The 22,746-nt window shown below is 43.8% G+C and overlaps 1 protein-coding gene across 1 annotated transcript in view; it reads right to left on the reverse strand.

The window, feature by feature from the left end:
* Positions 1-12,710: 12,710 nt before the first annotated feature.
* ZC3H12C (zinc finger CCCH-type containing 12C) overlaps positions 12,711-22,746 on the reverse strand; it is a 35,449-nt gene continuing 25,413 nt past the window's right edge. Inside the window, exon 6 of the mRNA XM_072134251.1 lies at positions 12,711-22,601. Within this exon, the coding sequence (XP_071990352.1) occupies positions 21,220-22,601 (1,382 nt within the window). The 3' untranslated portion in view covers positions 12,711-21,219. The remainder of the gene's footprint in view (positions 22,602-22,746) is intronic.

Here is a 22,746-nt window from a genome sequence, read left to right on the forward strand (position 1 = left end):
ACTGCAGAAGGAAATGGTTTGGGGCATGTGCCAAGGTTGCCGACGTATGTGTTGAAATGTTCGGACTGAGGGAGGTGCCCCCTCATCTAGGGCACTTTTGAGGTTGTGATTATAATGGTTCGGACCAATTTCCAGATAGATGCAACCAGTGGTGTAACTAGAAGCTGATGGGTCCCAGTGCAAAGTCTGTGCCAGGCCCCCGACTATAATGTATGGTTTATAGTAATAATCTTCTCATATGGAAAAGTGACACCATAAGGGCCCCCTAAACCTCTTGGGCCCGGTTGCGTGCGCACCCTTTGCACCCCCTCAAGTTACGCCCCTGGATGCAACATTGGTTCAGATCAAATAGATTCAGACCTGAGCCTAAACCTTTGTGAAATACATTACTAGTTCTGAGTGCAAATCCCATCTTGGTCTCCATGCACATCTCCATGTGAAGTGCCGTGAGCCACATGCCGAGGGGAGGACAGGGAGATACCTCTCCCATTGTGTGAACAACTAATCCACCACTGAGAGCTCCCATATCTTCAGCTATGATGATACGTCTTACTGATACCAGTTCTGAAATAAAAGCAACGAAAATAATTCACAGCCGTCTCAGAAAATGTGCCAAAATGAAGCATATGTTGTAGTGTTTATATCCATAAAGTGTCATACATCAGACACAGCACAACAATGACACAATAAGTTACGCTTTTTATTTGGCAGAGCGTAGATCCGGATTATATTTTTATCTCGAATATAGTAAAACCCATAAATCCCACCCAAAAATAATTCAAAACAAGTAGTCGTTTTTCAAGAAATGTTTGCATAACATTTGACTGATGTAGAGAACAATGCAGTTATGTAACAATATTGTTTTAATGTCTAGAAACGTCTTTCTTCAAATACTTGACCTCTTCCCTATGATCATTATTGATTTTGTATGACTATTGATGTTTATTATTATGACATGATGTTACTTTTCTCTTTTCTAGTCAGTAATAGGCGGGGCTTTGTATAAACTGGGCATGGTTTAGCCAGAAATAGGTGGGGCTTTGTATAAACCGGGTGTGGTCTAGCCAGAAATAGGCGGGGCTTTGTATAAACTGAGCTGGTTTAGCCAGAAATAGGCGGGGCTTTGTATAAACTGGGTGTGGTTTAGCTAGTAATAGGCGGGGCTTTGTATAAACTGGGCAGGTTTAGCCAGAAATAGGCAGGACTTTGTATAAACTGGGTGTGGTTTAGCCAGAAATAGGCGGGGCTTTGCACAAACTGAGTGTGGTTTAGCGAGAAATAGGCGGGGCTTTGTATAAACTGGGCATGGTTAAACAGGAAATAGGCAGGCTTTGTATAAATTGGATATTCTTTAACTTCAAATAGGCAGGCTTTGTATAAAGTGGCAAAGTTCAGCCAGAAATAGTTGGGGCTTTGTATACATTGGACATGGTTTAACAGGAAATAGGTGGGCTTTGTAAAAACTAGGGAAGGTTTATCAAGAAATAGGCATGGCTTTGTATAAACTGGGTATTCTTTAACATGAAATAGGCGGGGCTTTGTAGACACTGGGCCTGGTTTGACAGGAAATAGGCGGGGCTTTGTCTAAACTGGGCACGGTTTATCCAGAAATAGGGCGGAGCTTTACATAAACTGGGCGTGGTTTATCCCAAAATGGGCGGGGTTTTGTATAAACAGGGCCGTGGTTTTGAAATCTACAATGTTACAGTGAAGTTTGAAGATGAGTAGCAGCCAAAAATATTCTGCGACATGTCCATAGCTGTATATGTCCCTCTCTCAATCTCATTAATGGAGTAAGAAGAACAGTGATAGGGGGCAGCGATCGATTGGGAGTGTTGTAGGATTAGTAAGGTGAGCATCAATTTTTTTATCGAATTCTTTTAAAGTATTTAAAGACCGTTCGCGACCTTCACCGAGACCAATTCCATGTATAACTTTTTTACATTTTTGTTTTTGCTCCCAACTTTCAAAAATCCATAACTTTTGAAATTTTCCATGTACGGAGCTGTACGAGGGCTTATTTTCTGCATAACAAATTGTTCTCTGTTATTTCCAGTATTTAATGCCGTGCACTGGGAAGCAGGAAAAAAATCTTCCAAATGTGGTGAAATGTTTGCGCCATTTTCTTGTGGGCTTCGTGTTTACAGCTTTTACTGTGCTCTCCAAATGACACCTCTCCTTTATTCTTTTGGCCCTTACAATCATGAGGATACAAAATTCATATTGGTTTTGTTATGATTAGAGATGAGCGAGCACTAAAATGCTCGGGTACTCGTTATTCGAGACAAACTTTTCCCGATGCTCGAGTGCTCGTCTCGAATAACGAGCCCCATTGAAGTCAATGGGAGACTCGAGCATTTTTCAAGGGGACCAAGGCTCTGCACAGGGAAGCTTGGCCAAACACCTGGGAACCTCAGAAAAGGATGGAAACACCACGGAAATGGAAAGGAAACAGCAGGGGCAGCATGCATGGATGCCTCTGAGGCTGCTTAATCGCACCATTATGCCAAAATTATGGGCAACAGCATGGCCATGACAGAATGACCGAATGAGGCTAGATAGCATCTAAAACATGCAATAATTGACCCTGACACTATAGGGGACGGCATGCAGAGGCAGCGGCAGTAGTGGCAGGCTAGGGCGACATACCCTAAATGGACTCAGGTTTCACCAAAGGAGGTGAAATGATTTCCTATGTGAACAAAAGGTTGACGGTATATTTAGTCGATAACACAGCATGGTGGCGACATAGTGACCAAGTTCCATAACGTATGTGGTGAAACACCCGAAAAATGAGCCTGACACAGCTCTTTTGATAAGGGGACGACATGTGGAGGCAGCCATGGAGACGACTTCCATGATTAAGAGCGACAGTATGGGGCATTCATATTGCGCTGCTATGATTGCAACTTCAGGTCTCCAGCATGGCGGCGACAGATGGGCCGAGTTCCACTATGTATCTGGTGAAACACCTGAAAATTCTGCCTGACACAGCTCGTTTGATAAGGGGATGATGTGCTGCATATCCTCTCGTGCTGCAGCGTCTGGGGTATAGAGAGTTGAAATGAGACATTGGTGGACGCTGTGGAGGATCGTGGAGGCAAAATGGACAGGAAACAGCAGGGGCAGCATGCATGGATGCCTCTGAGGCTGCCTAATCTTGGGATGGAGCTGGCGGTCCACTGCCAGGTGAGCTTTCGCCTGTCCAACCCCTGTCTCTTGGCTCCTCCCCACCCAAAATGGGCCTGGGGGCCAGAAGCGTTTACTTTGAAAAAATTATAATTTTCAAATCAGGCGGGGTCGTTTGAATATTTCACCTAGGAATAATGGAATAGCATAGTGGTTCTATTTTTAAGTGTTTTTACGGAAATGGTTCCATGATTAAGAGCGACAGTATGGGGCATCCATATTGCGCTGCTATGATTGCAACTTCAGGTCGCCAGCATGGCGGCGACAGATGGGCCGCGTTCCACTATGTATCTGGTGAAACACCTGAAAATTCTGCCTGACACAGCTCGTTTGATAAGGGGACGATGTATGGAGGCAGTGAACTAGTAGTAGATTAAAGGTGCTGCAGTTAAAACTATGTTAGTTGGATCTTGAGATGGAGCTGGCGCTCCGCTGCCAGGCGAGCTTTCGCCAATCCAAGCCCCTGTCTCTAGGCTACTCCCCAAACAGCACTTCTAAGAACCTTTTGTATAAGATCAAGTGTAGTAGCGTTCTTATAAGTTTAGGATATGGCGGGTGAGGGGAATGTAAACAGATGCGCAAGAAGCGCTGAAATAATATTGGTAAATGATAAAAGTTTGCTAGTATATTTTGTGGATTACACAGCAGGGTGGCGACAAAGTTAACAAGTTTGATGTGGAAGCCATGAAAACAACCCAAAATTCTGCCCGACACAGCTCGTTTGATAAGGGGACGATGTATGGAGGCAGTGAACTAGTAGTAGATTAAAGGTGCTGCAGTTAAAACTATGTTAGTTGGATCTTGAGATGGAGCTGGCGCTCCGCTGCCAGGCGAGCTTTCGCCAATCCAAGCCCCTTTCTCTAGGCTACTCCCCAAACAGCACTTCTAAGAACCTTTTGTATAAGATCAAGTGTAGTAGCGTTCTTATAAGTTTGGGATATGGCGGGTGAGGGGAATGTAAACAGATGCGCAAGAAACGCTGAAATAATATCGGTAAATGATAAAAGTTTGCCAGTATATTTTGTGGATTACACAGCAGGGTGGCGACAAAGTTAACAAGTTTGATGTGGAAGCCATGAAAACAACCCAAAATTCTGCCCGACACAGCTCGTTTGATAAGGGGACGATGTATGGAGGCAGTGAACTAGTAGTAGATTAAAGGTGCTGCAGTTAAAACTATGTTAGTTGGATCTTGAGATGGAGCTGGCGCTCCGCTGCCAGGCGAGCTTTCGCCAATCCAAGCCCCTGTCTCTAGGCTACTCCCCAAACAGCACTTCTAAGAACCTTTTGTATAAGATCAAGTGTAGTAGCGTTCTTATAAGTTTGGGATATGGCGGGTGAGGGGAATGTAAACAGATGCGCAAGAAGCGCTGAAATAATATCGGTAAATGATAAAAGTTTGCCAGTATATTTTGTGGATTACACAGCAGGGTGGCGACAAAGTTAACAAGTTTGATGTGGAATCCATGAAAACAACCCAAAATTCTGCCTGACACAGTTCGTTTGATAAGGAGACAATGTATGGAGGCAGCTATATGGAAGACTTTTGGAGGCAGCTATGGCGATGACGTGTGGAGGTAGCAATGGAGACAACGTGTGGAGCCAGCTAAAAAGACGACATGTGGAGGCTGCTATGGAGACAATTTAATTTGGATAGTGCCTGTATGTGGCAGTCCAAAAAAGTTTTCAAACCAGAGGAGCAGGTAGGTGGTCCTCCAGAAAAATTAAATAAATTGAGTGCCTGTATGTGGCAGTCCAAAAAAGTTTTCAAACCAGAAGAGCAGGTAGGTGGTCCTCCAGAAAAATTAAATAGATTGAGTGCCTGTATGTGGCACTCCCAAAAATTGCTTAAAACAGAGGACCGGGTAGGTGGCCCTCCAGAAAAATTAAATACATAGAGTACTATAGCTAGAGCCAGTTGGCCCTGGCAAAAAATAGCCAGTTTCCTATGCTTTAGTGTACAAAGAGGAGGAGAAGGAGGACAATGAGGAGGAGGAGTGCATACATTATTCAGGTTGAGCTTCTTTCACCTGGTGGAGAATGAAAATTCGGAGAAATCCAGGCTTTATTCATCTTGATAAGCGTCAGCCTGTCAGCGCTGTCAGTTGACAGGCGTGTACGCTCATCGGTGATGATGCCACCAGCTGCACTGAAAACCCGCTCGGACAACACGCTAGCGGCAGGGCAGGCAAGAACCTCCAAGGTGTACAGCGCCAGTTCGTGCCACATGTCCAGCTTTGAAACCCAGTAGTTGTAGGGAGCTGTGTGATCATTTAGGACGATGGTATGGTCAGCTACGTACTCCCTCACCATCTTTCTGTAAAGATCAGCCCTACTCTGCCGAGACTGGGGACAGGTGACAGTGTCTTGCTGGGGTGACATAAAACTGGCAAAGGCCTTGTAAAGCGTACCCCTGCCAGTGCTGGAAAAGCTGCCTGCTCGCCTACTCTCCCTCGCTACTTGTCCCGCAGAAGTACGCCCTCTGCCGCTAGCGCTGTCAGAAGGGAAATACTGTTTCAGCTTGTGCACCAGGGCATGCATTCTCACACTCCTTTCCTCTCCAGGGATGAGAGTGGAAAGATTTTGCTTGTACCGTGGGTCCAGGAGAGTGAATACCCAGTAATCGGTGCTGGAATAAATTCTTTGAACGCGAGGGTCACGGGATAGGCAGCCTAGCATGAAATCTGCCATATGCGCCAGAGTACCAACGCGCAAGAATTCACTCCCCTCACTGGCCTGACTGCCCATTTCCTCCTCCTCCAACTCCTCTTCTTATGCCCATACACGCTGAACAGTGAAGGACTGAACAATGGTCCCCTCTTCTGTCTCGCCAACATTCTCCTCCTCTTCCTCCTCATCCTCCTCCACCTCCTCCAATATGCGCTGAGAAACAGACCTGAGGGTGCTTTGGCTATCAACAAGGGAATCTTCTTCCCCCACGCAAAGCTTCCGACTTCATGCTTACCAGAGAGTTTTTCAACAGGCCAAGCAGCGGGATGGTGAGGCTGATGATGGCGGCATCGCCACTGACCATCTGTGTTGACTCCAGCACTCAGCACCTGACAGATATCAGACATCCACGTCCACTCCTTATTGTAGACTTGAGGAAGCTGACAGACCTGACTACCAGTTCTGGTGGAAGTTGACATCTGGCAGTCTACAATCGCTCTGCGCTGCTGGTAAACTCTGGATAACATGGTTAATGTTGAATTCCACCTCGTGGGCACGTCGCACAACAGTCGGTGAGCGGGCAGTTGGAGGCGGTGCTGCGCTGCCCTGAGAGTGGCAGCATCTGTGCTGGACTTCCTGAAATGCGCACAGATGCGGCGCACCTTCGTGAGCAAATCAGACAGATTGGGGTATGTCTTGAGGAAACGCTGAACTATGAGATTTAACACATGGGCCAGGCATGGCACATGTGTCAGTCTGCCGAGTTGCAGAGCCGCCACCAGGTTACGGCCGTTGTCACACACAACCATGCCTGGCTTCAGGTTCAGCGGTGCCAGCCACAGATCAGTCTGCGCCGTGATGCCCTGTAATAGCTCTTGGGCGGTGTGCCTTTTATCGCCTAGGCTCAGCAGTTTGAGCACCGCCTGCTGTCGCTTAGCGATGGCACTGCTGCTGTGCCTAGAGCTACCGACTGATGGCACCATGCCCACGGATGGTAATTCGGAGGAGGTGGAGGAGGGGTGGGAGGAGGAGGAGGCATAGTAGGCCTTTGAGACCTGGACCGAGGTAGGCCCCGCAATCCTCGGCGTCGGCAGTATATGACCAGCCCCAGGGTCAGACTCGGTCCCAGCCTCCACCAAGTTAACCCAATGTGCCGTCAGCGATATATAGTGGCCCTGCCCGGCAGCACTCGTCCACGTGTCCGTGGTCAGGTGGACCTTGTCAGAAACGGCGTTGGTCAGGGCACGGATGATGTTCTCTGACACGTGCTTGTTCAGGGCTGGGACGGCACTTCGGGAAAAGTAGTGGCGGCTGGGGACCGAATACCGAGGGGCGGCCGCCGCCATGAGGTTTCGAAAGGCCTCGGTCTCTACCAGCCTATAGGGCAGCATCTCCAGGCTAAGCAACTTGGAGATGTGGACGTTGAGGGCTTGGGCGTGTGGGTGGGTTGCGCTATACTTCCTTTTGCGCTCCAGCGTCTGGGGTATGGAGAGCTGAACGCTGGTGGATGCTGTGGAGGATCGTGGAGGCGAAGATGGGGTTTTCGCACAGGAGGTGTTTGGGCCGTGGTCCTGGGCAGGGGGCTGACTCGCAGATGACACAGGGGAAGGAGCAGTGGTGTGCCCGGCCGGAGGTGAACGGGCTTGGTGCCATTGAGTGGGGTGTTTAGCATTTATATGCTGGTGGTAGTTAAGCTAGTAGTGGTGGAACCCCTGCTGATCCTGGTTTGGCAAAGGTTGCACACCACAGTCCGTCGGTCATCCGGTGTTTCTTTAAAGAACCTCCAGACTTCTGAAGATCTAGCCCTCGCCACGGGAGCTTGACTACAGGCAACATTTGGCGCTGATGCACCAGCTCTGGCCCTGCCTCTCCGTCTGGCCCCACCACTGCCTCTTCCAACCTGTTCTGCTATAGGACTCGCCTCCGTCTCAGAAGCACTGTGTTCACCCGGCCTATCAACCCAGCTTGGGTCTGTCACCTCATCATCCTCCGATCCCTCAGTCTGCTCCCCCCTCGGACTTCCTGCCCTGACAACAACTTCACCACTGTCTGACAACCGTGTCTCCTCATCGTCCGACACCTCTTTACACACTTCTTCCACTACGTCAATAATGTCATCATCACCCACAGACTGCGACTGGTGGAAAACCTGGGCATCGGAAAATTGCTCAGCAGCAACCGGACAAGTGGTTTGTGAATGTGGGAAGGGTCCAGAAAACAGTTCCTCAGAGTATGCCGGTTCAAATGCCAAATTTTGCTGGGAGGGGGCAGACTGGGGGGAAGGAGGCTGAGGTGGAGGAGCTGGAGGAGTGCTGATTTCGGTGACATGGGTGGACTGCGTGGAAGACTGACTGGTGGACAAATGGCTAGAAGCATTGTCCGCAATCCACGACATCACCTCTTCGCACTGTTCTGGCCTCAACAGTGCTCTACCACGAGTCCCAGTAACTTGAGACATGATGAACCTAGGGAGTGTAGCTCTGCGGCGTTCCCCTGCTCCCTCATCAGCAGGTGGTGTCTCACCCCGCCCAGGACCACGGCCTCTGACCCCTGCAGTAGTTGGACGCCCACGTCCACGCCCTCGTCCTCTACCCCTAGCCCTCGGGTTAAACATTTTCCAAATTAAAGTGTAAACTTTAAATTTTTTTTTTTGTGTTTATTTTTTTTTTATTTATTTATTTTTTTTAACAAAACGATGCTATCCTATTGCTATGGCTAGTTTCTAACCTACACTGACAGCACACAACTGGATTTTGTGCTGTGCCTGATGACTTTGAGCTATAAAATGAAATAAAGGTAAAAAAAAAAATAAATCAGCAGACTCTGCCTAATTCTAATCAAACCCCTAATAAATTGTCCCACTTCGGTGTTTGAGGTGGATATGCGTGTCACTAAGAGCTAAACACAACGGTCGCAGGTCTCCCAGCAAATTCCTCACAGTATGGTACTAGCTGCACTACTAATGCCAGCAAGCCCAGCCACAAGCAAACAAAAAAAAGGAAAATATAACGCTATTGTAGTCCTAAGTAAGCCGTTGGGGTTCTCCTATGGCTATTTTGTAGCCTACAATGAAAGCACACTGCTTTGCAAGATGAGTTTGAGCTATAAAATGAAATAAAGGTAAAAAAAAAAAAATCAGCAGACTCTGCCTAATTCTAATCAAACCCCTAATAAATTGTCCCACTTCGGTGTTTGAGGTGGATATGCGTGTCACTAAGAGCTAAACACAACGGTCGCAGGTCTCCCAGCAAATTCCTCACAATATGGTACTAGCTGCACTACTAGTGCCAGCAAGCCCAGCCACAAGCAAATAATAAAAAAAAATGTATAACGTTATTGTAGCCCTAAGAAGGACTGTTGGGTTCTTGTAGAATCACTCCTGTCTAACACTATTCTAATAGAACAGCCTAACGCTTTCCCTGACCAGCAGCAGCTCTCTCCCTAGCGGCATCCAGACACAGAATGATGCGAGCAGCGCGGGCAGGGGCTAGTCTATTCCAGGGTCACCTGATCTGGCCAGCCAACCACTGCTATCGACGTGTAAGGGTACCACGTCATGCTGGGTGGAGTGCAGAGTCTCCTGGCTTGTGATTGGCTCTGTTTCTGGCCGCCAAAAAGCAAAACGGCGGGAGATGCCATTTTCTCGAGCGGGCGAAGTATTCGTCCGAGCAACGAGCAGTTTCGAGTACGCTAATGCTCGAACGAGCATCAAGCTCGGACAAGTATGTTCGCTCATCTCTAGTTATGATTTAATAGATTTTAAAAAAATAAAACCATTTGTGCGGAAAAAATTTAATCGTTTCACCCTGTTGTGGCACCAATAGCTTTTTCATACTTTAACAGGTATATATAGGTATACAGGCCTATGAAAAGTGTCACTTTTTGTGGGATAAGCTGTAGTTTTCATTTTCACCATTTTTTGGGACCCTAAGACCTTTTGATCACTTTTTATTTTTATCCGGACATTTGGTTGCTATTGTCTGATATGCGATTCAGTCCCCGGAATGACCTTTTTTTTTTTTTTTTTTGATAGAGTAGAACTTTTTGGATACTGCAATACCGCAACATAAATTGTGTTCTAGAAAACAATAGTTTTGAAAAATTTTTTAAACCTTTTTTTTTTTTTTACTGGATCCCCTAGGGCAGAGGTCCCCAACCGCCGGTCCGCGGACCAGGACCGGGCCGTTGCAGATTATCAGCCGGTCCGCGCAGGGGGCTGCGGCTCCGCTCCCCCCGTTGAGTTGTCGGCTCAGGCTCCAGGCCGAGGCCTCGTCCACAGAGAGCAGCCCCGAGCTGATGCCATTGTTGTTATTATTGCCGCGAGCTCTCCGCTCCCTCCGCCCCCCGCTCCCGGCTATCCACTCCCGTCTCAACCTGTCTCCGCTAACGCCCCCCCCCTCGAGGCTCTCGGCTCCCTGCCCCTGCTCAAGCTCCACGCTCCCCTACCGCTCCCTCCGCTCTCCGCTCCCTCTGCACCCCCCCCCCCCCCCGCTCTCGGTTCTCGGCTCTTGACCTACCTGCTTCCGACTCTCCGCTCCCGGCTCCCCTTCCACTCCCGTCTCAACCTAACGTCCCCCCCCCCCTCCAGGCTCTCGGCTCCTGGCTCCCTGCTCCCTGCTCCCCCTGCCCCCACTTAAGCTCCAGGCTCCCTAGCCTCCCGGCTCTCACGACCTACCCGCTCCCTGCTACCTCACCGCGCCACCACCACTGCAGGACAAGGCACCGAAATTTCCAAGAACACAATAGGTAAGGTAACTTTATCTTTGCATATATATGTGTAATATGTGTATATATGTGTAATATGTGTATATATGTGTAAATATATGTAATATGTGTGTGTATATATATGTGTGTGTGTATACGTATGTTTGTATATATGTATATGTTTATGTATATATGTATGTGTATGTGTGTGTGTATGTGTGTGTGTGTATATGCTGTATCTACTGTTTGTTTATGTGTATATATGCTGTATGTATATGCAGCATTTGTGATATTTATCAGGGCTTCTATTTTGTACTACATGGCAGTACTCGGTATGCATTTTATACTACTTGGTGGTACGTTGTATCTATTTTATAATACTTGGTGGCATGCTGTGTGCATTTTATACTACTTGGTGGCACGCCGGATGCATTTTATACTACATGGCGGTATTCTGTATGCATTTTATACTACATGGTGATACGCTGTATGCATTTTATACTACATGCCGATACGCTGTATGCATTTTATACTACATGGCGATACGCTGTATGCATTTTATACTACATGGCGATACGCTGTATGCATTTTGCATTGCTTTATTTTTACACCAAACCGATACTCCCTAATATCTTATATTGTAAGCTCCACCCCTCCATAACCCCACCCCATATGACCAAAGCCCCGCCCCCACCCCCACCGGGCCATGGAAAACTGGTCTAGCTTAAAGCCGGTCCCTGGTGCAAAAAAGGTTGGGGACCTCTGCCCTAGGGTACTTGAACCCTAGAGGGTCTGATTACTTATACGATATACTGCAATCCCACAGTATTGTGGTAGATTGTAAAATTTCTGGATCTGTAAAAGATCAAAGATGGCAGTGCCGTCACTCAAGTGCTGCCATCGCACTGTATTGCTGCATTTAAGGGGTTAACATGGGTGTCAGTTGTGGGCATAATACAGCTAACACCAGCTCTTTAAGGAGCATGCTCAGACGCTCCATAGAATCTTAACTCACATGTGACCTATGGGTACATCATATGTCGTTAAGGTGTTAATAGGATCGTTCCACTTATGGTGTAGTTCTAATCTTTTTCTCTAGCCCCTGCCGTTCCCAAGCAATCAAAGTAATTTTTCAAAAATCTCTACTGTCAGATGGGTGGAGTCAAGTTTTCTGCTGCAGCCTAGGGCCACCCATCTATCAGATTTCAAAGTATTCTCTTTGTTGTCAAATGAATGGTCCTGTGTTGAAGCAGAAGGCAGGCAAGGTCCACCCCTTCGAGAGTAGAGATCCAAAAATAATGACATGAATAATTATTAAGGAATGGTAGTGAGGGTAATGACAAAATTCCAATTAAACCAGAATGAGTGACACTGTCAGGCACCGGTGGTAGTGGACCCACTGGACCACCGCAGACCATTACGTAATCCTTCACCTGGGAGCTGAGTCTAAGTGGTATCCGGTTTTCTCCAGAGCCCACCGCAAAGCGGGTTGGACTTGCTGCGGCGTGGTACCACCAGGGCATTTCACAGGCGTGACTTTGTCCGCGGTGGCAGCCAAGGCGATGTACAAAGCCGTATGTCAGAATCGTAGTCGGGGACAGGCAGGAGGTCAGGACGGGCAGCACTGGATCAGAGTCAGGGATGTGGCAGAAGGTCAGGACAGGCAGCTCGGGATTGAAGTCAATAACGGAAGCGGGGTCACAATGGGAATTCACAACACCTGCACAGGGCATCAGGAACAAGCTTTCTCTAAGGCTATGAGGCAGAAAGATCCGTCAGGGGTCAAAGGAAGGGGCTGGACATTTAACAGAATTGGTAGCCGGCCAGCGGCAATTGTTGGCACTGGATTGAGGAAAGGTGAAACCGACAGCGGGGGGTCCTGGGGAGCAGAGAGGGGCACCGGGGGGACGTGGGTCGCAGGAGCAACTGTGACAGACACCTATTCAAGGTTGCAAAGTGTTGGAGTTGATGAAGGTGGTGAAAGGTCCTATTTTAATCTATTTCTCTTCTACCTTCCCAATAGATCCAAGCCTTCAGCACCTATTGGCAAGTCTGGTTCTGGTTTCCCCAATTCCACTTTTTGTATTTCTAAACCATGGCCACTGTGTGTATGAATCACAATAAAACCAAGTCAATTTTCCAAGTGGTGAATTTTAAAATATTTAATAACTTGTTCATCCAGTCAATAACAATGGCATAAAACATTGATGAAGGTACAGCACTATGTATTGTATTATACATAGAAGTGAAAAAAATAGACTTATAAAAAAGTTTATTTCAAAAAATACTTTATAAAATGTTGACACTCAGGTATCTGTAAAATGGCACATATGTCATGTTTTTTTTCATTAAAACAGTTTTTTGGATGGTCATCCTACATATGGTTAGATATTAGTCACTCAACAGCTATATATATATAAGGTTCAAGTTATTGATATATTGGAAATATAGGGTCAAAAGTGTCATAAAACATCGGCATGTCTTGATGGGAATGTTCCTTGACTAAATCAAGCATCTCAACCATAGCCTTGAAGTAAACCACAAGGACATTCAAGGACCCTCAAAAGGATGAGGTCCTGTAAACTCCAATATGGGGACCACCCCAGAGCAATGGACCCTTCTGCCCATGCAATGGTCCAGCACTAGTCTATTGCTGAACTTTAATAAGAATGTTCAGATTTCAATAAAGATTTTAGTAGTCAACAATGTCGCCTCCGACTCACAGTGGAAATTAGTCTCTGGGTATATCAAAATATAACTGGAAGGTATCGGAAAATCTTCTACAAAATATCTTTGATATAACACTAGTAAAATGTCTGGATGCAAAAATACAATTTTTGGTGTATTGAATCATTTTTATTTCAATGTAACATTTTTTTTTTAAATTAAATATTCCTTTTCAAAAACATTTGACACATTTTCTACCACTCTGGAATAGTTGATTTCGCTAACAGACATCTAAAATAAGAGATCGTATCTTTCGGAATAAAATTACGTAGAAAAATACTCATGGTCCTTGTGATAGAATTCTGTTGGCTCCCGATTCTCGGGATCGGTGACGGTCCAAGTGGTTGTACCTCCACCAATCACAAGTGATTTGTGGGCCTTCAAACTTATACATATTGATCTACAAATTTCATTCTACTCTTCCTTTGGTTTTACAAGTTGACTCTTTTTTATTATAATCGATCCATGGACTCACTATTTCAGTGGTAGGACCATAGAAAGTCCTCGTAGATATTAAAGCTTTTGCCTGTGAATGCCATCCCCATTGGTGGGGAATAGAGAAAGGACAGTCAGTATTCGATGTGTTGTCTGACAGGCACTTAAATATTCTTCTAGATCCAAAGAAACCACAAAGCCCTGATTTAAAAAGAATCACTGTATTATATATCTATATTATCTCCGTCTTGATCTGCTCATATGGAGAATTCCTTCAAAACTGATTGATCTTAGTAAATTGTAGGTCTATACTGTGTTCTAACATCTTCTTGTAACCCTTTACCAATTGGTTACTTCAAATGCAGTGATTGCTTGTCATGAAAATCACATGGTTAGGACCTGAACCAATAGGTTCTAATGACACAATCAGAACAAGAAGTTGGTGGTATAATCAGGATCGGGGAGTTGGGCCTGCCGTGATGGACAGAATCGGCAGCGCAACAATGGACGCAAACATAAGCCAGAACACAATCCAGCAAATGTCCTGTAAGTGTCCTGTAAGAGTCAGCAAATATCCAGAGCCTTGTGGAATGCTCCTGCATCCACTGGACTCATGGTGATTTATGTGTGGGTGTGTCCTAAACTGAATGGAATGTCGATCTTCCACATCCACCATAGGAAAAGTTGGCAACTTTCTTTTTACAATGGGTTTTCTATAAAACAACTTTGTAATAACCCAGTTCAGACCAGCCCTGTACTGGGAAGGGAGCACTTATATAAAACCAAAATCTGGGCTTTGCCCTTATATATTGTTATGCGATTATCTCACCTTACAAAATGTGCACATATTTGGTATCGGTATAAAAAAGAAAAATTAAAGTTGGATTTTCTAGGTGTATACCATTGATGTAATCTACTATCTTTGAATAGGAAAATATATGTCTAGATTCCCATCAGAAATTAATTTTTAAGGAAAAAAAAAGACTAAAAAAAAATACAATTCTGTAATTAAAAAAAAGAATGTGTGATATAAAAAGCCAAAAACACCCCTGATTATGATAGATTAAAAGGGATTGTCCCCCGAAGAACATTTGCACCAATCCACAGGACAGGAGACAAATGTCTGATTGATGAAGTTTCTACTGATTCCCAACAGATCCCAACTTATAAATGTTGAGTGTTTTTCAATGTTTTTGTTAGCCCCATAGACATTAATAAAGACCACTGCTCTTTCATACTCATCCTCACTATAGAATTGTCCTAGTGATCACAGGGTCGCACTAAAACTCCAAACGAGTGTAGGATTTAATTTAACCAATTATGTAAAAACCTGTAAATTAAGCGACAATGATAATTGGCACAAAGCCGTCTTATCCTCCTCTGTCTTCTAGGACTACTGGAGATCCCAATATAAGTTCAAACTGTCAATTGAGTACAATTCTTCGGTAACTAAAATATATCTTATTTTATCAAAAGAAGCCTCGTATTAAACAGAATGGACAGATACTTCCAATATTCTTATCAAAATTTTGGTAAATTTTCACCACACCAAGCTACATTTTTCTCTGTTTAGAATGTAAGGGAAGAATAGTATATGGACCTTGCCCTTTCATAGCTTAACACCCTCTCAAATCTCAGAGTTTGGATCAACCAACTTGGCCTGTTGGATGGAGATTTACCAGCTTAATCTTAAAGGGGTCACAGCAAGTTATCCCCTATCCACAAAGACCCCCAATGATCAGTACATTTTGACAAAATCTTAGCTGAACCGAAGATGAGTTCAGTTCAGTTCAACTATGCCAGGTGCACGTTGGTAGCTCCAGTTGAGTCACGGGCAGCATGGTGACTCAGTGGTTAGCACTATAGCCTTGGAGCGCCGGAGTTCTGAGTTCAAGTCCCAACCAGGTCAACATCTGCAAAGAGTTTCCATGTTCTCTCCGTGTATGTTCTCTGCGTGGGTTTCCTTCCACACCCCAAAAAAACATACTGGTAGGTTTGGCAAGCTCTGTGCTGTGCAATATGTGTGCACCATATAAATAAAGGAATTATTATAATTAGTTGTGTCCAGGGGCGTAACTACAGTGGTAGCAGCCATAGCAGCTGCTATGGGGCCCACAGTGTCAGGGGGCCCCGGCATCCTACCTGACATACTTAAGAGTGGAGGATGTGCACCATTATATACATATTATGCTGCACATTGTTCAGAATAACATGTATATAACATGTATGTGATGTATATATGCTCTATATGTGTGCATAAACGTGTGATTGTAACTTGCAAGTGTGAGTATACAAATATGTATATTTCTTAATTAAAAACGGGGCCCCATGCAGAAGCCTGCTATGGGGCCCTGGTTCTCCTAGTTATGCCACTGGTTGTGTCAAAACCGACTGAGTGTAATATTGGTCCATATTGTGCAAAAAAAAAACTGACCAATCCCTCATATCCTTCCAAACTGGTTGGGGCCTTGTTAAGCAACAACAAGCCCCTTACTCTCTAGGCCCCTGAGTAACTCATGGTAAATGTAATGTAGCGCAAGTGTTTCTGTCACTGTGTGTATTTGTACAATAGATAAATTAAACCAAAAGTAAATGTCTGTATGCTGGTTCATAACAAAATGCCCTAAGTTGGGTTTGTGGTATAGTGCAAACTAGTTTTGGTCCAAAAAGTCAGTAAATTCCAAAAGTCTAATTTCAAAACCCCAAAATGGCTAAAAACAGTCAGTCAAAGTTACATATTTTTCTGAAAAGTAGCTACTCAATAAAGAACAACAGCAACTCCAATAAAAGTACAGGAGCCCCCACTGAAGTAAGTGGTTACCCACTATCGTAAGCTACCATTGAAGCAGAAGACAAACACCCCAGCTAATTTGGGCCTGAATTTTTTTGTAAACAAATTTTAATTTACCCCCTTAAATTTATACAATACTGTGACTATTCCCAGTCAGTAAATGTATTTGTAAACCTTCCTGCCAACCTGTAAAATTCCCTCCTGGATGGCATTTGAGGGGGGAAAATAAAAGCTTGTAAAGGTTTAAACCTGCATTTTTAATGATTAAAATGCAAATTGTCATAATTTGCATAATTCACATAAACACACTTTGTACCAGAAGAAAACCTTTAGCATTTATATATTCAGCACTTAGAAATCTGTCTCAGCCTCTGCTAATGTCAGGGAATGCTCCACATGTTAATCGAGAGCCTCCGATGCCAATCATTCGGGCCCGGCTGAATATGCAGCAGGTATTAAGCTGTTCTCATTTCAAAAACATGTATCTAATATTACAAGTTTTCTTGTTTCGGCATTACATTTTAATCTTTGAACAGGTAACCAAGTCTCCCAATGCTCCCTATCAAAACATCTCTTGTTCTCACTGAAAATCATCAAAATCAACACACTCTTGCTCCGCTGCTACCTCTGCGATCTTGAAACAACAAGCTATGGGCGACTCTTTACCACCAGATTTTGAGATATGGCTTCAAAAAGACCCAGCCTTGTTTTTTATTAACATAATCGCATTTATGGACAGGTCACTGCTTCCCAGAAAATCATCACACTCGTCTCCTGCTGCTGTCATTGCTGCCACTAACTTTTACCGTTTTCTTTAAAGGGGTTTTCCCATAAAACAAGTTAGGTCCTATCCACAGGGATAAGGGCCTAACTTGCTAATCGGTGGGGGTCTCAGTCATAGATACCCACAAATCATGAGAATAGGGGGTCCTAGGTACCACCGTTGGACCCCTCGTGGCTCCCTGAGATGAGCGGAGCACATGGCCACGCATGGCCAGCATGCTCCATTCCTCTCTATGGAGTTGAAGTAGATTGCCGAGAGATGAATGGAGCAAAACGGAGATGCACGGCAGTCTGCTACCTTCATCTAGGGGAGTGATGAGGGGTCCAACAGAGGTATCTTGGACCCCATTAGACCCCCTGCTCTCATGATCTGTGGGGGTCTCAGATGCCCACTGATCAGCAAGTTAGGCCCTATCCTGGGACTAGTGCATAACTAGCTGGAAAACCCCTTTAACACAGGTGACCCATAGACAACAAGGAAAAATAGAAAATGATTAAATATAAAATATATCCATGAGATCACAAATTGAAGGCAAAGACGTGAAATCTCTGTTCTATTAGTGATCAGATGGCCTACACTTATCTCTTCTGGCTGAACTATGCACATTGGGGTTTAGGAGGGTTATCACAATGATGAGAGTGGAGTAAATGGCCATCAGACACATCTGGTGAGTCTTATCTTGGGCAACCAATAGAAAATCCGATAAAAACCGGTCACCCAATCACCATATTAGATCTGCCACTGCAAATCTTTTCTGTCCTATGTAGACATTTTTACATTTCTTTTAACTGTAAAAATTATTGTAATAAACCACGGATATCAAATTCAGGTCGTCGAGAGAATCGCATCAGTAACTCTTAAGTGTTCGAATCAGAAAGTGAATTATGAAACTATTTACAGGTCTAATCTCTGAGTGAGGCTCACAAAAGATAAAAAAATAATAGCAAAACACTTAAAAAACTTCTATCACTGTCTGTAAAAAAAAGCCAATCAATTCCATGTTTTCTCTTTAATTTTTTGGATGAATCTGCACAGGTTCAATTTGGACCACTGTGAACCCATCAAACAGATGGGATATGGTGCCTACTATTCAGATACACAAAACAGGGGTGTGCCATTATTTCATATGTAAACCTAATGGGCCCTGATCATGCCAAGCCATAAGCTAACCAGAGGATGCTTCTGTTTTCTCAAGGACTAGTCCGCCCCTGACTGCATACAAAATTATAGTCATCTTAAAAAAATTCAGTTCTGTAAATTTCCTTTACTCCCATCACCTGTTCTGCCATCAATGTTTTATCATTTTATGCTCCTCCGTAACACAACAACTACAAATATGAAAATTCTGTCCTGATATAAAAAAAAATTGGGTTATAGTCTAATGTCATTAAAGGGGTTGTCCCAAGTTAGATTGCTATCCCCCATACTGTGGATAGGATATAACAATCTGATTGGTGTTGACCACAATCAATTGAAATTGGTTCATAATAAGACCCCAACTGATCAATTTGTATCTCCTTTCCTGTGTACATTTGATAACAATTACATTATACTCATGGGGTATTGATGACCTATCCTAAGGATGAGACCTCATTATCAGATTGATTGGGGTTCAACACCTAACACCCCTAAAGGGAACAAGCAGCTCTAAATATGTAAAACATCTTTTACATCTTTTAGGGTCTTCAAAACATTAAAAAAAACTGCAAATATGCTCAGAAATGCAGAGGGATACAATAAAACTGTATATAAGCCCAATTCCTCTGTATTAGACAAAATTATACAAGAAACTATATCAGTGCCCATTCCACAAACTGAATTGTAAACAGATGTTTCTGTAGACTCATATATATATCTATGGTTCGGTTTAGCATACATTAATCATGTAGCACTGTATCCTGTAAAAAATAAAATAAGCCAAAATATTAAGAAATAAAAAAAAACACACAATAAAAGTGCTGTACGTTGTGTGTACATCGTCAATATATTGTAACCCATGTTAGTTGGCAAAATACAAAAGAAAAAGCGTAAAAAAATAAATAAAATAAAATCAGTGCTGTTTGGTCTTTGTTTTATACAAAAAAAACCCCACAACAATTATATAATACAAAGAATCTACAGTGTTAAAAAATGCTTAGTTCATGTAATAAGCTACATGTACGATCAAGCAACTATCAAAAGAAGCAGTCCCTTTTTTTTTCACTTTGATCACAAGCTGACGGAACACTAGTTCTTCTTTTCCGAGGATATACATAGATATCATTCAAAACTCTAATCTAGAGTGGAATATTGGGAAAAAAAATATTAATAAATAGAACAGAAAAAAAAATAAATTAATTCGGAAGAACTAAAGGGTAGTGTTAGTGGAAGCAGTTAATTTTATGGGATTAATATATAAAGTTTCCAATTGTAAAAAAACAAAAAAAAAACAAAATAAAAACAAGCACATCGACACTGGATAATCTCTCATATCAGTGTTTAAGGGAATTTGTCAGCAGTTTGGACAGTTTTTGTAATTCACATAGTGAGAAATAGATGTAAATATTCCAGGATTGTAGATTCTCCAAGTGCACTGGTGACACATCCTCACACTGCTGTGCTTATAACTCCTTGCATTAAGGGGCTCCACAAACCTTTCCCTTGGCTGTGAATTAAAGCTGTACCAAACTTCTGGTTGACTACTACAGTAGTCACTCAGAGCTGTAGATCAGTTCAATACAGAGATCCAAGAGCACAGCAGTGTGAGGACAAACCTCGTTGTGCACTTAGGTAAGCTAAAATTAAATTAGATTTTCAAAATGGTGCGATTAAACAGGTCTCCTGGGATGACAAAACTGAGGACAGGTTCCCTATAAAGGGAACCTGTCACCAGGGGGATCATTTTCACATGATGACAGGTTCTAATAGCCTCTAGCATGTTTATTTCAAAAATGCCTCTGAATAATTCCACTGCTTATAAATTGTTTCTTACCTGGCTCCCTACAGGATGCTGAGTCCCGGAGGGGGGGCAGTTCAAATGACAATTGCTTGTTCCTGTAATCTGATATAAGCGGGGGTGGGAGCAGCTGATAGGCTGAGGGAGGGCAATGAGTGAGGATGATGGGAGAAGAAATTGAGGAGAAGGCAAATTGTGCCATATCAACTGCCCCCCCAAGGGAATCACCAGGTACTGCTGGCAGGGAGCGAGGTTATGTTACAAAAACTATTAAAAAGTTGTGGAATTCATATGAAACATATTTGAAATAAACATGCTGGATGCTTTTGAAACATGTCATTGTGTAAAAATGAACTTCATGATGACAGGTTCCCTTTAAGTCGCTGGATGTCTACTGTCGGACACAACAGTACATAGCGATTCTTCCATAAGAGAAAATACCTCCGTAATATGACATAATACTGAGCACTCTATGGAGTTCCTATGGTCCCATGATATGTGTCTATGAGACCTAAGTCAAAATGGGACTGGTGCTTTAAGCTGTTTTTATTAGGAAATGAGAAGAGGAATAAAAAGTGCTTCTCTGAAAACCCCTGATGCACCAAAAATATCAAAATATAAATTAAATATCTATGTTTATAAAATTAAAGTTTGGCCCAAGCCAAAGGCTGCCGGTTATGTCATGGGTAAAGGCAAGTATAAAAGAAAATACAACAACCTTTGCTTGTAGTACAAATGCAATATAACCCTGTGCTGTAACTGAGCGGTCACACCTCGATACAATACGTGAGCACTGCTAAAATGTGAGCGTACCGCTGTACATAGGAGATGTATGGCTCAGTAAATAACATACATGATTTACTAGATAACCCCCTTGCTGAGAAGGAGATTACAAATGCTATTGTAGCAAACCTCCTTCAGCAATAGCTGAACAAAAGAAATAAACTTCACACCGCAAAAGGTGTATAGTTCTTGTTATTATCTTCAATATCCACACTGGGATTTTTCCACCAAAATGGCTGCCGCTAGCTGTTGGGCGTCAGTGACGTGCGGATTCCTTTTCATTACTATTCGCACAAGTTCTGCTGGAAAGATGTTGCACAAGTTCACAAAAATCTTTTCTCTGGTATTTGAAAATCTTTGGGGTTCCTGAGGGATTCCACAATATGGTACCCTCCAAGAAGGATCTTGGCTTTCTGGTGGGCTTTGGAAAGCAAATTGCTCGTAACACGGTTGGGAAGGGTTAGCCGGCATTGGGTAGCTTGGTCGATAACCGTAAGTATCTCCATAACTCATTCGATCCCAGCTTCTGGGACTTTCTTGACTTAAGTAGGTCTTGTGTTGACGTTGTGGTGGGCTTTCGTACAGTCTCGAATCAGAGATGCTTTCCATTCTTGTGGACACCAGAGATCTTCCCATTATGCCATTCTTTGATAAAGGAGATTTTTGGGTAACGTGGTACTCATTTGGGCAACTAGACCGAGCAGCAACAGCAGGATGCTGCAGCGGCAAAGACATATATGGTGGAAGAGTTTTGTGGTGATGCTTCACTTCTTGTTCATGCCCAAAGCTTTGGACTCTGGTCAAGGAGTCATGGTAGCCTTGCATGAATGCTTGAGAAGCGGATCGATTGTGCGGATGAATGTGCTGGCACTTTATATTATCTTCCAGTTGTGGATCAGGGGAACTAACATAGGAACGATCATTATATCCAGCATAAGAATCACTACTCCCACAGCTCAAACTACCATCGCTACTGCAATCAGATGCCACAGAACTGATCCGGTAATCCGTGTCTAGAGAAAAACGCCTTTCTGGACTCCGTGTTCCAGAGATGCTAAGGTTTGAGTAAGCATTCATCATGGAATAATATCCAATATCCACTGGAGATTCACATTTGGGATACTGTTCACATGAGATGTTCCCATGGTTCTTTGTGGACATTAACATTGGAGAGTAGAGTCCAGGTGGTACTGGGTCCTGAGATGGTAAATGCACAGTAGTAAGTAGGCCGTTTCTAGATGGAGTTGTACTTTGGGGTTTTATATTGGATATGCTAACTAAGGATGGCACAGACCGTGTTTCCAACTTGTTCTTGGAGGGTAGCTTCTCCTCCAAGTCATAAGCCTGAGTTCTAATACTGGGGTCTGATTGCCTCTTTGGGGCTGAGCGCTTTACATCTGAGTTGGTGTCAATCTTGGTGTTTGATGGAACACTATTGCTCTTGACTAGCCCAACTTCATTGGCCGACTTGGTAAGATTGTTTCGAGACATGGCACGAAGTTCATCTGCTACTGAACGTTGAGGTTGGTTTCCTCTTTCCGGGTGGTAATACTTGCATTTATGCCCATAGGTGCATTTCTTTCCTAAGAAAGTAGAAGAAAATATACACAAAGTCATCTCTACTCTTTTTCTGAATATGCATCAAACAAAATTTACTATTACTACTTTTATTACCACTGCAAATACCACCAATACTCAAGGGTAGCGGTTTTGGTATCTCTCAAAACC

The sequence above is a fragment of the Engystomops pustulosus genome, chromosome 2 (genome assembly GCF_040894005.1).
Source record: "Engystomops pustulosus chromosome 2, aEngPut4.maternal, whole genome shotgun sequence".
Classification (NCBI taxonomy): Eukaryota; Metazoa; Chordata; class Amphibia; order Anura; family Leptodactylidae; genus Engystomops; species Engystomops pustulosus.